At 40.0% G+C, this 17,397-nt stretch overlaps 1 protein-coding gene across 8 annotated transcripts in view; it reads left to right on the top strand.

Annotated features, from left to right (window-relative positions):
- Positions 1-465: 465 nt before the first annotated feature.
- Positions 466-17,397, top strand: part of LOC122434312 (lysine-specific demethylase 6A-like) — a 168,111-nt gene continuing 151,179 nt past the window's right edge. For 7 of the 8 annotated variants that reach the window (XM_043457501.1, XM_043457497.1, XM_043457503.1 and 4 more), the window contains exons 1-2: positions 466-970; positions 1,164-1,227. In XM_043457501.1, coding sequence (XP_043313436.1) covers positions 819-970; positions 1,164-1,227 — 216 coding nt within the window. In that variant the 5' untranslated portion in view covers positions 466-818. The remainder of the gene's footprint in view (positions 971-1,163; positions 1,228-17,397) is intronic. The other variant, XM_043457504.1, reaches the window with a different exon arrangement.

The raw sequence follows: 17,397 nt of genomic DNA, 5'->3' as shown, positions 1-17,397 counted from the left end.
AAAAGTCTCTTCTGCGAGCCTAAGTTCAGTGTCCTGTAGTTGTTACAGATAGTATCAACCAGCGAGGTCCTAGAACATAAAGCCTCGCGCTGCGGAGCCGGTAAAGGAGTTGCATATACCCTTTATGCGTACGGACGTCGTCCGCAGTATTTTCCTTATCTCATCTTTCCCCGTACTGCCTCCTTTGGTTATTACGTGTGCTCCCAAAGTAATGAGAACCTCACCTCCCTTTTGCTACTAGGGTGTATGTAATTCGCACAACCAAACTTTTTGGTGTATCTGGTGGCTACCCTTTCCCCGACTGACGCGTCCATTAACCAATTACTGACGGGACTTTCCGCCCCTTCCTGTCCCTGGTTGGGGTCGGACTCGGGTATCCAGCAAGTTCAGTGGAGCCGCAACTGACGTAAGTCAACAAAGGTCACGTGAGACGAACAATTCGTTTCAATTGGCGGCGCCTGGCTGAGGGGGTGCGGGCGTCACGGCCACTTGGGGTTCGCCCAGTGACACGATTACAACAACTTTGTGCTGGTGGCTAGTGAAGTTTGTGATTCTAAGAAATTCTTCCATTACAGCGACGTTCCGCCTTTTCTGTTGTCTCCGCTAATCCGGTGATGTGATTCTGGTAGCCGAACTCCGTACCCGCGTGTCCGCTGCTTTTGCTAACCTTGGGGTTTTTCTTCGCTGTGAGTCGTGTTGGACAAGGCAGCGGCGATAAAGTTGGTTTGCCAGTTTCTCGCCGCTAGTGCGTCTTTTCCAGCTCCGGACTGGGAGTTGGTAGGTTTCAGATTTGGGAGTTTTGCGTTGGTTGCATTTACATGAAATCCTGCGGAGTTTCGCTCGCAGCAGCCGCCCCTGCTTTCAGTGATGAGGAACAGAAAATGGCGGCGGGAAAACCGAGAGGCAAGACTAAGGAAGGGACCTTAAGCTTGACAGCCGAAGAGAGGGAGGAGCTCAGCGGATTGGACAGGTAAGGACCGCCGTCATTCTCCCAACTGCCTCGGCACGGACTGGAGCCGCCCTTTGAGGACAGTGGACCTTGGGGTGCTTGCGGTAGCGGCCCCTTGGAAGCAGTGGCTGCTGCTGAGGCCTCCGGATCTGGAACGGACAGACCGGGTAGCTTTACCCCAGCCTTAACAAGTGTCCTGTATTTCTTCCCATAGCCGCCTCTTTGGGTTCCTGAACCTTCACGAAGATGGCGCCAAGACTGAGACCCTGTTGCTCAAGGTAAGACAATCATGAGTGAACTTGACCGTCACTAGACCGTTAATATGAACAGTTGTAAAATTTTCAGCCGTATACCACTCGGACTTTTTTTTTTTTTTTTTGGCAGTTATTTCTCTAGCGTCTAATTTTAGTTTCGTTTTAAGCTTTCTTATATCCTGTTCTCGGAAAGTAAGACTTGCAGTACCTGACATCAGTGAAGAGTTAAAACTAGGCATTTCATCGGTATACAGATCTTTACGTGTTTGACCAGAAGTTAAGTGATTTGTTTACTTCTTTGGGTCTAGCCGTTAAGAAATATTACCGTCAATGTCATTTTATGATCGTGTTGTTTCTGGAGCCTAGTTTCTTGTGTGAAGGAGACCAGGGAGCTTTGGCTGTGCGTGAAAAGTTGTTGGCACTGTCATTTAGTTAATGGCTGCCCCTGTCGACCAAGATGGCGGGAAATGGTGCAGAAATGACTCTGCGAGCTTCGAGAGGTTGTAGATATAAACAGGGAAATACTAGCAAGGAGTATGCCTTTGTCTCAGCTCCTGTAGCTTGATAGTACTGAACAAAAATTAAGCATTATTATCTAAAAGTATATTTCTTTTATCGTTACCAAGCTTCACAGCAGCTTTCATAAACACTGAATATGCTTAACAACCCTAAGCACATTAAATGAACCTTAGTCATCTAATTTTATGATTGTACAAAGGCCCTACGTTTTTAAGCCTGTCATTTTTTGTCTCCTGAGCAAAATCTGGTTAAAGTATATATTCTCCTGTCTGGAAGCTGGAAATTTTGGACAACTCTTGCTTCCATTAGTTTCTTTTTTTAGATGAAATTGGTTATTGTGAATTTCTCTGTAGTGCAGTTGAGAAGGAAATGTTATGTGATTTTTACTTTTAAAGTGTTTTTCCTGACATGATTCTCATCTTTAGTTTGAGTTTGTGTAGTTGAGTTTCTTTTCCCCATAATCTCCCTTTGTTTCCTCAGCGAAGAGTGACCATCAGCTGAACTGTAATAATTTTTTCACTAAGTCCAGTTGATTGGCTAAAACTTAAACTTTTATCCTGTATGTGAAAATTGCTGCATTAAAATTATCACTGGCAAAGTAAATAGTGACTAGATCTAATAAGATGTAAGCGACCATGATTGTTGTTCTTAGTTTAAAGAAATTGAATACTTTCAAAGTTGCCCAAATAAACTGAAAAAATTTTGACTTTAAGGGGATGTTATATTGTAGAGTTGATCTTTTAACTTGGGTCAGTGAGGTTGAGAATGTGCTGTGCTTTGCTGAAGTTGAGCATACTGATGGTAATTTGAAAAAGAATGGGCAAATGTGTTACTCCAGTTATGATAATTAAAAAGATACCATGACTTTTGATTCTTACTTGTTCATAACTTTAAATATCTAAATACATGAACTCAGATAAATTCTCAATTGATGGTATTCAGTGTTGGGGATTTGATATTAACTGTTTACAATATGATGCAGTTTTGGGTTTAAATTTTAAGAAACTCTCTTCAACTGGGACTTCCCTGGTGGCTCAGACGGTAGAAGCATCTGCCTACAATGCGGGAGACCTGGGTTCATTTCCTGGGTTGGGAAGATCCCCTGGAGAAGGAAATAGCAGCCCACTCCAGTATTCTTGCCTGGAAAATCCCATGGACAGAGGAGCCTGGCAGGCTACAGTCCATGGGGTCACAAAGAGTCGGACATGACTGAGCGACTTCACTTTCACTTTCTTCAATTATTAGTTATAAAGGTGAGCTTGTCTCTCAAATTAAGTAATTTTCTAATAATGAGAAGGCTTGAACTTTCATTATGTAGAATTGTAGCTTTGTAGAACATGGAGTAATGTTATTTTGTTGACTATTGTAAATATTTTCAGTGAAATAGAAATTAACTTGATTAATATTTAGCTTTGAGACTTGTGAATTCCTCTCTCCTAGGTCAAGACTCATTAACCTTAATATTAGTCACTTAAGTGAAGTGAAATATTCTGGGTTGTGTTGCAAACTTATGGATTCACCTCTCCTACTTTTTCAAGCTTTATTTAATTATATTTGGCATAAAGTAAAACTGCTAGGATTTAACATGCACAAATTGGACATCATAGTTTCTTTAGGCCTGTGTTTGAAGTCTCTTTTCATCAGGGGTGCTTTCTCTCAATGGTTAGTTTCTCTGTCTCTGAAAAAAAAATTTTTCAGTATAATGTTGTTATGTGCCATTGGAATTGTTATAATCGTGGACTCTTTTTTTTTTTTTTTTAAATATTTATTCATTTATTTGGCTGCACCAGGTCTTAGTTGCAGCATGTGGGATCTAGTTCCCTGACCAGGGATCGAACCTGGGCCCCCTGCATTGGGAGCTCAGAGTCTTAACCACTGGGCCAGCAGGGAAGTCCCCTAATCGTGGACTCTTAAAGCTCTCTAATAAAAGATTTTGAAGGATTGCCATATACACACAGTGTTGGAAATTTTAGATTTAAAGTGAAGTGAAGTTGCTCAGTGGTGTCTGACTCTTTGCGACCGCATGGACTGTAAACCACCAGGCTCCTCTGTCCGTGGAATTCTCCAGGCAAGAAAACTTGGAATGGGATGCCATTTCCTTCTCCAGAGGATCTTTCTGGCTCAGGGATCAAACCTGGGTCTATAGCATTGAAGTCAGACTCTGTACCATCTGAGTTAGATTAAAATAAGCTGTAAACAGCTAGTTGTTACCTAATCAAAGTTTTTGAACTGTCACATGACCTTAAGTAGGTTACAGGCTTTTTAAAAATAATTAATTCATTAGGCTGCTCTGGGTCTTAGTTGCAGCATGTGGGATCTAGTTCCCTGACAAGGGAGGGAACCCTGGCCCAGTGCCTTGTTGAGTTTTGAGTCTTAACCACTGAACCACCAGGGAAGTCCCTCAACTTTTTAAAGTTAGAGTGTATTTTAACTGATTAGAGAGGCCTTTTAACAGAAATTATCAGCGGTGAGTTTCCTTGTAGTTTAGAAAATGTTTTGGATTGATTTTTTTGTTAGGTAAGAATATAATTGAAATAGAATTGTTTGCTGAAATAAAAAAAGCCGAATATGAGATCTGTGAGTTTCAGGTTTGTTTAGAGCCTTACTGAGGACAGCAGCCTGGGAGACAGCCTCTCAGATTGTTCTGAGGAACTCATCTGCCTAGGTAAGAGGTAAGTCAGAATATAAACTTGGTAGAAGATTTACTGCTATTCACCAGCATGCACGCATTCTGGATTGCTTCAGTCCTGTCTGACTTCTTGCCACCCCATGGACTGTAGCCCACTAGCCTCCTCTGTCCATGGTATTCTCCAGACAGGAGTACTGGAGTGGGTTGCTATTCCCTTTTCCAGGGAATGGTTATCTTAATGATTTTAGTGCTTTTTAAAGTATGGGAACATGCAGAATATAAAATTTTTTTACCAAAGGTATGTTAACTGCCTGAAAACATGATCAGTCAGTTATTCCTGAGCAGAGTACCTCTTTCTTTTTCTCCACCCTGAGCTTCTTTCAGGATGTGTTGAGGTCGGTAGCTGCCATGGCTAGTGACTCAATCTTTGTAGAACCAGATGGCAAGTGATATTTTTGGTTTATAGACTGTTACTAATATGGTACTCCTTTAAAATAATGCTGGAGGTCTGGGAATGTATTGCTACTGTTTATTTAGAGGTATCTTTGTAAATATTTAGTCTTATCTACAAAATATTATCAAAACTTTGGGTTTGGGGTGTTTTTTTGGGTAATTACCTGGGTCAAGAAGATCCCCTGGAGAAGGAAATGGCAACCCACTCCAGTATTCTTGCTGAGAAATCCCATAGAGAGAGCAGCCTGGTAGGCTATAGTCCATAGGGTCACAAAGAGCTGGACATAACTTAGCAACTAAACAATAACATTAATCATTAAAGAGGTTAGGGAAGTTGTAGTTTGTCGGCTGTTCACCGATGTGTACCTTTTTACCTTGAGGGATATTTTTAGAATGGTTGTTATTTAAATGTTTTTGAGAACTGGAAATTTAAAATTGATTAAAACATCCATTTTTCTAGATTTGATCTGCTTATGTGTAGTTGGTGATGGACAGGGACGCCTGGCATGTTGCAATCCATGGGGTCACAAAGAGTCAGGACACGACTAAATGATTGAACTGAACTGAACTGAACTGATACGGAGAAAAATGTATTAATATGGTTTTAGAAATGGTGTTTTTGTACTGTAATCTTTCAGTGGTGATAGTTAAAGTTTCCTTATATATATTTTATATTTGCTGACATTTAAGCATATTTTCATTTCCTTTTCTTTCTTTCTTTTTTTTTTTTGGCTGAGCCTCATGACTTGAGGAACTTAGCTTCCCATAGGGATTGAATCCAGTTAGCACTCAGCTAACCACTGGACTGTCAGAGTCAATGTATTCATTTCCCAGTTTAGAAAGGTAGTTGTTTGAGTTAAAAAAGTAACAGTAGAAATAATGTAATTTTGTGTTACTTAGAAATTGTATTTAATTTGAGGCACTAGAAACTGTTTTCTTGTTCGGAAAGTTGCCTTTTTTTTTTTTTTTGAAAGTTGCCTTTTAAACAATTATGGTTTGAGTTTTTACCTGTTAGTGAACAAAGTCTTGGGTAGGCTCTATGTAAGAATGTTAATATAAAATTTTGGTATAACACCATATATACAGTTCAGAAGAGATTACAGAAAGTATTTTAATATTGGTGCACAATTCAGAATTGCCAGCTTACAAATGGAAACTTTCTTAGATTTGAAAGACTTCCTTTTTAAAAAGTAAAATAACTCTTTTAAAAGTCTAACTAACTGGGTAATATTTGGTAGTCATTATTAAGGTATGAATAAAACTTCTGTTTGATAGGAATCGTGACTTGGGTGATAAAACTTAGGAGGCATCAGTCAGTAAATCAAAATGAAGTACACTTGGCCGATTATGGAGTCTTTTTCATATTTGGAACCAGTCTGTTGTTCCATGTCCAGTTCTAACTATTGCTTCCTGACCTGCGTACAGGTTTCTCAAGAGGCAGGTCAGGTGCTCTGGTATTCCCATCTTGTTAAGAATTTTCCAGTCTGTTGTGATCCACACAGTCAAACGCTTTGACATAGTCAATAAAGCAAAAATAGATGTTTCTCTGAAACTGTCTTGCTTTTTTGATGGTCCAGTGGATGTTGGCAGTTTGATCTCTAGTTCCTCTGCCTTTTCTAAAACCAGCTTGAACATCTGAAAGTTCATGGTTCACATGTTGCCGAAGCCTGGCTTGGAGAATTTTGAGCATCACTACTAGTATGTGAGATGAGTGCAATTGTGTGGTAGTTTGAGCATTCTTTGTCATTATCTTTCTTAGGGATTGGAATAAAAACTGACCTTTTCCAGTCCAGTGGCCACTGCTGAGTTTTTTCTTTTTTTTGCTCCAGAATCACTGCAGATTGTGACTGCAGTCATGAAATTAAAAAACACTCCTTGGAAGGAAAGTTATGACCAACCTAGACAGCATATTAAAAAGCAGACACTACTTTGCCAACAAAGGTCCATCTAGTTAAAGCTATGGTTTTCCCAGTAATCATATATGGATGTGAGAGTTGGACAATAAAGAAAGCTGAGCACTGATAAATTGATGCTTTTGAACCATGGTGTTGGAGAACACTCTTGAGAAACCCTTGAACTGCAAGGAGATCCAACTTGTCCATCCGAAAGGAGATCAGTCATGAGTGTTCATTGGTAGGACTGATGTTGAAACTGATACTCCAATACTTTGGCCACCTGATATGAAGAGCTGACTCATTTGAAAAGACCCTAATGCTGGGAAATATTGAGGACAGGAGGAGAAGGGGATGACAGAGGACGAGATGGTTGGATGGCATCACCGAATCATTGGACACGGGTTTGGGTGGACTCTGGGAGTTGGTGATGGACAGGGAGGCCTGGCGTGCTGTGGTTCATGGGGTTGCAGAGAGTAGGACATGACTGAGCAACTGAACTGAACTGAATAATGGAATCAATGTAGACTTTTTTTATATCGGCTACATGATTTTATTTTTTTAAATTTATTTTTGGCTGCACTGGGTCTTTGTGGCTGCTTAAGAGCTTTCTCTAGTTGCAGAAAGCAGAGACTACTCTCTAGTTTTGGTGCTCAGGCTTCTTTTGCAGTGGCTTCTTGTTACGAAGCCCACAGTCTAGGCTTATGGGCTTTAGAAGTTGCAGCATACGGGGTCAGTAGTTGTGGTACAGGAGTTTAGTTGCTCGGCAGCATGTGAAATCTAACGGACCAGCAAGCAGACCCATGTTCCCTGTACTGGCAGGGTGGATTCCTCTCCACAGTACCACCAGGGAAGTCCCTGTTAGATGATTTTTTATTTTTTTGAATTGCAGCTCATGATGCTTTGAGCTGTTTGAACTCATGCTAAAATGATCCTAATATTTTTGAAATCAGATATCCAGAGAGCTAATTTATATTAAGAAAACCATTAACATTGAGTTGAAATTAACACCTATCTGCCCATGTTTTTAGATGGTGTTTTTTTTTTTTTTTTTTTACAATCCTCTGGGCTTTCAGGATCTCAGTTTCCCCGAACAGGGATTGAACTCAGGCCAAGGTAGTTCTAACCATTGGACCACCAGGAAATTCCCTGTAGATTGTTGTTAAGTTAGGCTAATGATTGCTCTATTTGAACGTGGACTGAATTTTCAAATGATTGGCTTATAAATTGAGATAATAAATCAGAGCGATAAAAACTTGACTGTGATAAGTGCAAGATTTTTTTAATGCATAGAAATAGCACAGATATTTCTGCCTGCATTACAGGAGGAAAAAATAATTTTTGGTCACCCCTTCTAGTTTCTTGGCTGAAACCCCTCTGTGATAAAATAAATTTGCAGGAGAGAAATAGAATTTAATAACATGTATACTTGTTGTCTCTGATATTAGAGAGGCAATAGTGAGCGGTGGTGAGATCTTAATCCCCTGCCCAGGAATTGATCCTGGGTAGCTTGGATAAAATCTAGGACTCCAAGTCACCAAAGGGCTAGAGGCTAGAAGCTAATTTTCCCTGTTCTTTGTCCCCAGTGAAAAGTGCATTTATCATGGAGGCAGAAACTGTAAATGTACGTACAAAGTTTATTATTAGAGACATGGCACAACAACAAGTGGGAGATCACGTAGAGAAATTGTTTAGTTGAGATCAAGGTTGAGATGCACAAACTAAGGGAAAGGGTGTGGGCATTCCCCTTAGTGAGGAGGTGCACACTGAAGGGACATTAAGTCATTTATATAGGGCAGATCTGCTGGGTCTTTGTCTTCCTTCAGGCCAGTTAGCTTGTTTCTTTTTCCATACCTGACTTACTGTGGGACCTTCCTCTGGGGTGTGCATGCACCTCTGAGCCAAGATGGACTTCCCAAGATATGATCTCCCAAGATGGGAAGAGCAAGACCCTTAATGGCCTGGAGTTATCCCTTGACTTTTAACACCAAGAACCCTTCCTGCACATGTGTACTGTCTCCCTTATCTTGTACTTTGAAGGGCCTTTGCTTCTCTTTGGCCTTGCTATACTTATTCTCTTGAAGTGTTAAAAAGAGAGAAAAACTTGCTGTCTACCTTGTTTGTTTTGTTATTGCTATTTCCAAGAGCAAGTATGGGTCTGATTATAAATTCCTCAGTTGCAACCCACCTGTCTCTTATCTCAGGAAATGCAAAGAGAGGGCTGGCTGATTATAAATGTCCAATCTGGAGTCTCTCTATCTTCTGCCTCATAGCCATGAGACATAGCTTGGAAAGTTGAATAGCTCTTCAAAATGGGCCAAGTATAAATACCATTTACCACTTAAGGCATGTGAGATGTTGGGGGTGGGAGGCAGGTTAACAGTTAAAGGGGACCAAGGTTAAGGTTGTTAATGCACATTTAATTCTGGGTTTCTTTCCTTCTGTGATACCTTCTTGTGATTGAGAGTCCTCCATTTTTCCTGCTTTCAAAAGGAAGATCTTATATCCCATTTTCAGAAGTACCCTTGTCTATGGCTTCTCTATAGTTTCATTTCAAAATAATCCTGTCTGTGCTAAAGTGCCATTTTCTGCTACCTTGGAGAAGGTAATGGCAACCCTCTTCAGTGTTCTTGCCACGGCAATCCTGTGGATGGAGGAGCCTGGCAGGTTGCAGTCCGTGGGGTTCTCAAAGAGTCGTGTGTGACTGAGTGACTGAGCACACACATTCTTCTTCCTTTCATTATTTTGAGCTTGTCCCCAGAATGTCAGTGAAGAGGGAAGCTAAAGTGCTTTTAAAGTTTATAGTAAAGATCAGCTTAACAAGTTAAAAGTTTGGGTAGTTTTTTCTTAGTAAGATAGAGTTTCGTGGGGATTGTTTTCTTGGTCTAGATCATCGTGATGCACTTTTTAATGCTAATTTAAAAAGCATGATTTAAATTTAAGATTTTAGCTCTTAAAAACATAAAAGATAGTTTATTCTAGACTCTGTTCCTCTTTGGTCTTATTTTGTAGTAATACTTACCATAGTTTCTTACCTTGCACTTTTTAAATGAGTACTTATTGGTCAGTTTAAAAAATTCTCTGATAAGAGTTTTGGAAAAGATACTCAGGAATATTTAATGGTCATCTTGGATTTATATTAAAAACTTAGGGCTGTTTTATGATCCTACATCTGCCCCCCATTTTATTCTTAACAAGGGCATTTAACTTTAAAAATGCACCTTAAATACTGTGTTAGTGGTTGCACAGGAGTACAGATTTCATACCTAGAAATGGCTCTTCTGAGTTTACATCTTAAGGAATTATTTCCCATCTCCTTCCCATCCTTACCCCCTTTTAAGACTATTTTTAAAAAGTCAGCATTGGTCGCTTTGGCATCACATATTTTAGGACTTGCATATACATTCAGAACAGTTAGATTTTTGTGAGTATTGATCATTTTATCATGAAAGCTACCTCTTTGTCTTTATATTTATTTATTTTGCTTGGCATTAATATAGTCACTCGACTCTTACATAGTTTCTGTTTGCATAGCTTTGCCTTTCCCAGCCATTTGCTTGGATTCATTGTGTGTCTTTTAAAAGACAGGCTGTAGTTTGCTCTTTAGCAAATCCAGCCTAGCATCTGTGACATTTATTTGGAATATATGTGTCGTTCACATTTACTTCCAACTTAAGAATGCCTACTCCTTTATTTGCTGTCAGTGTCTCATTTTTAATATTTCTTCTTTGACTCTCTTTTTGTATAAAGTTCCTATTACTTATTGTACGCTGTTTAATTCCTGTTTATTCTTTTTTTTCTTTCTTAGCTGTATGTTTTAAAAATTATTGAGGTAAAAGTCACATACTATATAATTTGCTCCTGTAATAGTTTAAAACTGTATGGTGCAGTGTTATTTGTACATTCAAGATGCATGATTATACTATTACCTGATTTTGGGTATTGTCATCATCTCTAACCAAAAAACCCCAGGAATTACTACCTGGGACCATTCTCTGCCTATTGCTTAAAACACATACAACATGTGGTCTTTTGTTTCTGATATCTTTCAGTCATTATAAGGTTTTCAAAGTTTATTCATGTTGTATCATCTGTCAGTATTTTACTCCTGTCTGTGGCTGAGTCATTATTCTACCTCCTGTGGAAAGCCAAATGTGGTTTGGTTATTCATTGATTCTTTGATGGATATTCAGTTATTTCCAGGTTTTTGCCTGTTACGAATAGTAGGTCTCCCTTATCCCTGGTTTTGCCTCTCTGGTCCCAGTTAACCACCTCTCCCTATCATGTGATCCAGCAGTATTAACTGGGAAATACATAGAAATAAACAGTTAAAGTCATGTGCTGTTTTGAGTAGCATGATGAAATCTCTCACCCTTCTGCTACTGCCTGCCCAGAATGTGAACATCCTTGTCCAGCATGTCCATGCTGTATATTTCTACCTGTCCCTTAGTCCTTAGTGATGTTCTCAGCAGATTGACTATCCTAGTAATTTTGTTCCAGTTACCCTTGTTATACTATCATGGCCACAAAGTAGTGATGTCAGCAGTTTATAAGTCAGGCACAGTAAGAAAATATCTAAACTGAAGTGAATGTTTTGTATTGGAAAAAAAGTGAGATAACTAGATAAAGTGAAGGATCATCATATAGTCCTGTTTTTAAACATGATTGCTCATCAGAAACATATCTGGAGCTTTGGGGGGAAAAAAGCAATGCCTGGACATTTGTATTTTTGAAATATTCTAAAATAATTCTGATAGGCATCTGGATTTTGAAAAGGCATTATAGGCTTTTGTTTACATGGACTCCTGTAATTTGAATATTAGCCCATTTAATGTTGTTCCAGAGGTCTCTGAGACTGTTCTCGATTATTATCATTCTTTTTTCTTTATTCTGCTCCTTGGCAGTTACTTCTGTCATTCTGTCTTCCAGCTCACTTATCCATTCTTCTGCCTCAGTTTTTCTGTTACTGATTTTTTTCTAGAGTATTTTTAATTTTAGTGACTGTGTTTATTCGTTATTTTTTTTTTTTTATTCGTTATTTTTTAATTTAACTTTGTTAAATATATTAGATGTTTCTTATTTTTTTTCCATTCTATTTTTGATCTGTTGAAACTTCTTTATTACCATTATTCTAAATTCTTTTTCAAATACATTACCTATTTCCTCTTCATTTATTTGATCTTGTAGTTTTTTGTCTTGTTCTTTCATCTGTAACTTTATTTTTTGGATGGGTGGTACTATGTTCCTGTCTCACTAGTTGTTTGGCCTGAGGTTTCCAGCAGTGGAGTTTGTGGACCACTGGTTAGAGTCGGGTCTTGGTGTTGAAATGTGTACCTATGGGAGATGTCACTCTGATTAATATCCTTGGGGCCTGAGGTTCTGTTATTCCAGAATTTCAGACTCAGCGCTCATGACTCAGGGGTTCAGATCTGGTCTCTGACCTTTGAAGCTGGATTCTGCAAGCTGTAGGGTACAGACCTCCCCTCCCCCCCGCAAAAAAAAAGAGAGAGATAAACAGATAGGAAAAAGAAAAAGTGGAATAACTTAGAAAGAATGAAAGATAACAATTCCTGAAGGGTAAAGCCAGACTCAATAGCGAGAGAGAAGGAAAAAAAAAAAAAAATTTATATATATATAAATGAGGGAGCAGAATCATAATGAAGAGTAAAAAATAATAGACTAATTCTAGAAAACTAACAAATAGTAGAAAAAAATAAGAATATGCATGAAACAACACTGGAATGTAAAATTGAACTCCACTAGTAAATAGTAAAAACACTGAAAAAAAACCCAAAACACCAAAAGGCAGATAAAACTTAGGCTGTGAAGAGAGGCTTGAATGAAGATGGCTTAGATGGTGCAGGTGTTTAGTTGCGAGTGGGGTTCTGACTCAGTACCCAATCCTTCAGAGAGGATCCTGGTGTGGGGTAGGGGTCCAGGCCCCACCCACCAAGAGGGCCTCTGCAGTGCCTCTGGCTTTGGGGTATGAGAATAAGGCCAGGCCCCCAGGAGACTCCCTAGGTCCTGGATGGGGGAACACCAGTAGGATTCTTCTCTCCTTCACATCTGGAGGAACCCCTCCCTGGGCAGCCTTGCTCTGTCTCCACTCCCTTCTGTACCTGCAGGACCTCTGTGGGCTGAAGGTGCCCTCGGAAGTGACTCTGGGGCCAGAGTAGGGTGGGGAGGGTACTGAAGGGTGGAGGGGGCCCCTGGAAGGAGGAGAGAACTGAAAGGTAGAGGGGGCTCCTGAATGGCAGAGAGCCAAGTCCAGAGATCAGACAGAGCCCATGGAAGGGGGCACATGTAGGACAGGGTCTTTGGAGGGAAGAGGAAAAGAAATGATGGAGGGGGACCCTGGAGGGTAGAAGGGGGCTCCAGGGTGGCAGAGGCCTCAACCTGGAGGGAGGAGTGGAGGGTGACCCCTAGAGAGAAGGTCCCCCTGGAGAGGGTCCTGGAGGGGGGCCTTGGAGGGTGGAGGGGGCCCCAAAGGTGGAAGTGATCCTGAAGGTGAAGGGCAAAGGGCTTGGCCTGAGCACCTTAGGAGGTTCCTCAGAGCCGAGGGGGGAAAGGAAGGGGACAGTAGACAGTGCTTTATTCCATGAAGCCTTCAGGTGCCTCCCAAAGCCCAGCCATCCTTTTTCTTTCCTTCCCTCTCTCATTCACAGGCTCTACTCAGATGGTGGGATCCCTGAAGAGTGTAGGGTGCCCCAGAGGGAAGAAGGCTCCATCAGAGGGAGGAGAGGCCCCAGAGGCCAGAGGTCCAGGCCCTTGGGGCCCAGAAGGCTCCCCAGGATCAAGTGAAGGCAGAACCCCAGGGTTCTTTCTGTCTCCTCGGAGATCCCTTCCCTTCCTGATGGAGCAAGTACTGCTGTTCCTAGCACAATGGCTTCCAAATAGCTCTCTTCCTCCAGTAGACCCTCGGTTGATGGTCCCAGGCCTTGAGCTTTCTCCACACCCCTCTGTCTGGTACCTGGTTTTCTCTGGGGCTCCTCCCATCATCCTGTCCTCAGGAGGTCCCTGACCAGTGACTGGAAGGCATCCTAGGCATGGGGAGATGTGGACTCTGTGTCTTCCTTTGCTGCCATCTGGGCTATGCCCTTCAACAATAAGCTTTTGATGTTCAGACTACCTTCATCTTGCTACAGACTTCTATATAAACTGCTTGTTGGAAACAGTTCCCTCAGGGTTACTTGAGATGCTTTTTAAAAATTCCTACCAAATATAACTCAACTTTTAGGTTGTGACTATTTTCTTTAGGTTGACAGTTTTGGCAGCCATCATGAAGGGACCCAGAGCAGGTTTCTCTCTTCTGCCTGAACTCTATGAGAAACCAGAACCTTGGTACCAGTATATCCCCCATGTGCCCATCCACCTCCTCAGGGAGTCTGGATAGATTTGAGTGAGTCTTTCCTGGTTCTCAGATCTCCTGTATTGTAGATAATCCTGTTTTATTTGGTGCAGGGAAAATGTTATCTTGAAACTTGTTTCAAGAAGATGTATCTAGGTTGCTCACTTTTAATACTCAGTGTATTAATCTCTGTTGAAGGACTGGCAGTGTGCTGCTTGAGCAGTGTCCCCTCAGTGTAAAGGCACTGGGAAAACTGAGTTTGGATACTAGGTGGTTAGCCTCATATAGAGACTGGGAAGACTTTGCTTACTAAAACACTCAGTAAAATGGTACTGAGTTGTTAAGGGGAAGCCTAGCCTGTTGTTTTCCCTTGAATTGTCTACCTTACCCTGTCCAGTTCAGTTCAGTTGCTCAGTTGTGTCTGACTCTTTGCAACCCTGTGGACCACAGCACACCAGGCCTCCCTGTCCATCACCAACTCCCAGAGTTAATTCAAACTCATGTCCATTGAGTTGGTGAAGCCATCCAACTACCTCATCCTCTGTTGTCCCCTTCTCTTCTCGCCTTCAATCTTTCCCAGCATCAGGGTCCTTTCAGAAGAGTCATTCTTCGCGTCAGATGGCCAAAGGATTGGAGTTTCAGCTTGAGCATCAGTCCTCCATCTTCATCATCAGATAGTAAACCTTAGTTATTTGAGCAAGCAACTTTAATGTATTCCAACTGTTTTGTAAACTAAGTTTATTTTGCAATACCTGGTTCATATCTGATTTTTTAGTAAAGTCATGGAATCTCTAGTTTGCCTGGGTATGTCTATGTGCACTTTATAAATCTGAGGTAACTCTAAAAGAAGGGGTTGGCTACATACTCCAGTGTTCTTGGGCTCCCCTGGTAGCTCAGATGGTAAAGAATCTGCCTGCAATGCAGGAGACCTGGGTTTGATCCCTGGGTTGGGAAGATTGCCTGGAGAAGGGAAAGGCTTCCCACTTCAGTATTCTGGCCTGGAGAATTCAGAGTTGGACATGACTGAGTGACTTTCAGTTTTACTTTCTGCTTCTAAACAGTTCTGTCTAAATTTATAAAGAGTTCTATTTAATGTTAGTAAAAAGTGCTTAACATTTAAAATTGACCTTTCAAGATGACTTTCAGGCTCATATGAACTGGGAAATAGTCAATATTAAATTGATTCCTGATGTTAATCAGGAATTAATTTTGTTTAATATTTTTTAAGTTTGTTGATCTAATTAATATAACATTTTAAGTTTAATGTACCTATGTTTAATTAATAAGACCTTCTAACTATTTTGCGAGAAAGGTAACTCAACATGATGAAACTTTAGATGCAAATGAAATAAGAACTTTGAGATAAAATCTTTAAAGTAGTTATATTTTAGAAATGTCTACCTAAAATATTTCAAGATATTTGGTAACTTAAAGTTCTAGAGCTGTGTTATTATAAGTGATGGAAAGTTTATTAAATAGATGAAAGAGACCGAGATATCAGTTATTAATCCAAAAACCTAGAAGTATTTCTGACTATTAATGAAAATGTTTGATGTTATCCTGAGATGTTATCTATAAGAAGTCACATGATTTTAGAGATTATCACTGGTGTTTATTTTCACCAGTCTATAGAATGCCAATGTAAAGATAGTTCATAATTGCTTACTTCTTAGCTTTCCTGAAAATTAAGGTTTTAAGAGTTGAGGACTCTAATTCAAACATTTTATTAAAGCTATGGGGAATAATACAGTAATGTTGCAGTACACAGCAAAAGATACAATGTGTTTTCAGTAAAGAAGTTATGAGAAATGGAATTACATTTTATTGGGGAAGAAAGAAAAAAATGAGCTGGTTGATTTTCTTTGGAAGGAAAATGAAAAGCAGGCTAGATACAGAAAGTGATAAGAAATTGTGAAAAGAAACCCTGAGGAAAAGGTTTTTTGCATAGTCAGGATTAACTAAATTTAGATTCAAGTTAATTAAATGGATTTTGTAATGTGAGCTACTGCAGGACTGGAATTCAATTTTGCTCTGTTAGAAGTGATCCTTTTTGATAACAAACTTGTGTTTCTGGACCATTATTTGATGTATATTTGTTTTCCTTTTTTTATGACTTTGGTTAAATAATTGTTTTAGTTGCCTATGATCCTATTATGTTTTAAAGTCTTTTGCTATTTCTAACAGACTTCTCCAATACCAGAATGTAACCAAAGCTAAGAACAATACTGCATAGGAACCTGGAATGTTAGGTTCATGATTCAAGGTAAATTGGAAATGGTCAAACAGGAGATGGCAAAAGTGAACATCGACATTTTAGTTATCAGTAAACTAAAATGGACTGGAATGGGCAAATTTAATTCTGACGACTGCCTGTATCTACTACTGTGGGCAAGAACCCCTTAGAAGAAATGGAGTAGCCCTCATCGTCAACAAAAGAATCCAAAATGAAATTCTTGTATGCAGTCTCAAAAACAGCAGAATGATCTCTGTTCGTTTCCAAGGCAAATCATTCAGTATCACAGTAATCCATGTCTGTGCCCCAACCACTGATACTGAAGAAATGGAGTTGAAAAGTTCCATAAAGACCTGAAAAGTTCTATAAAGACCTGTAAGACCTTCTGGGACTAATACCAGAACGAATGTCCTTTTCATCATAAGGGACTGGAATGCAAAAGTAGGAACTCAAGATACCTGGAGTAACAGGCAAGTTTGGCCATAGGGTACAAAATGAAGCAGGGAAGAGGCCAATAGAGTTTTGCCAAAAGAACGCACTGGTCATGGCAAACACCCTCTACCACACAAGAAATGACTCTACACATGGACATTACCAGATGGTCAATACCGAAATCGATTGACTATATTCTTTACAGCTGAAGATGGAGAAGCTCTATACAGTCAGCACAAACAAGACCAGGAGCAGACTATGGTTCAGATCGTGGATGTCTTATTGCCAAATTCAGACTTAAATTGAAAAAAGTAGGGAAAACCACTAAGCCATTCAGGTATGACCTAAATCAAATCCCTTACGATTATATAGTGGAAGTGAGAAACAGATTTCTGGGATTAGATATGATAGACTACCTGAAGAACTATGGATGGAGGTCCCTGACACTGTACAGGTGGCAGTGATCAAGACCATCCCCAGGAAAAAGAAATGCAAAAGGCAAAATGGTTGTCTGAGGAGTCCTTACAAACAGCTGAGAAAAAAGAGGCTAAAGGCAAAGGAGAGAAAGAAAGATATACCCATCTGAAAGCAGAGTTCCAAAGAATAGCAAGGAGAGACAAGAAAGCCTTATTCAGTGATCAAGGCAAAGAAATAAAGAAAACAATAGAATGGGAAAGACAAGAGATCT

Source organism: Cervus canadensis, chromosome X (genome assembly GCF_019320065.1).
Source record: "Cervus canadensis isolate Bull #8, Minnesota chromosome X, ASM1932006v1, whole genome shotgun sequence".
Classification (NCBI taxonomy): Eukaryota; Metazoa; Chordata; class Mammalia; order Artiodactyla; family Cervidae; genus Cervus; species Cervus canadensis.
This window is presented reverse-complemented; position numbering and strand designations above follow the sequence as displayed.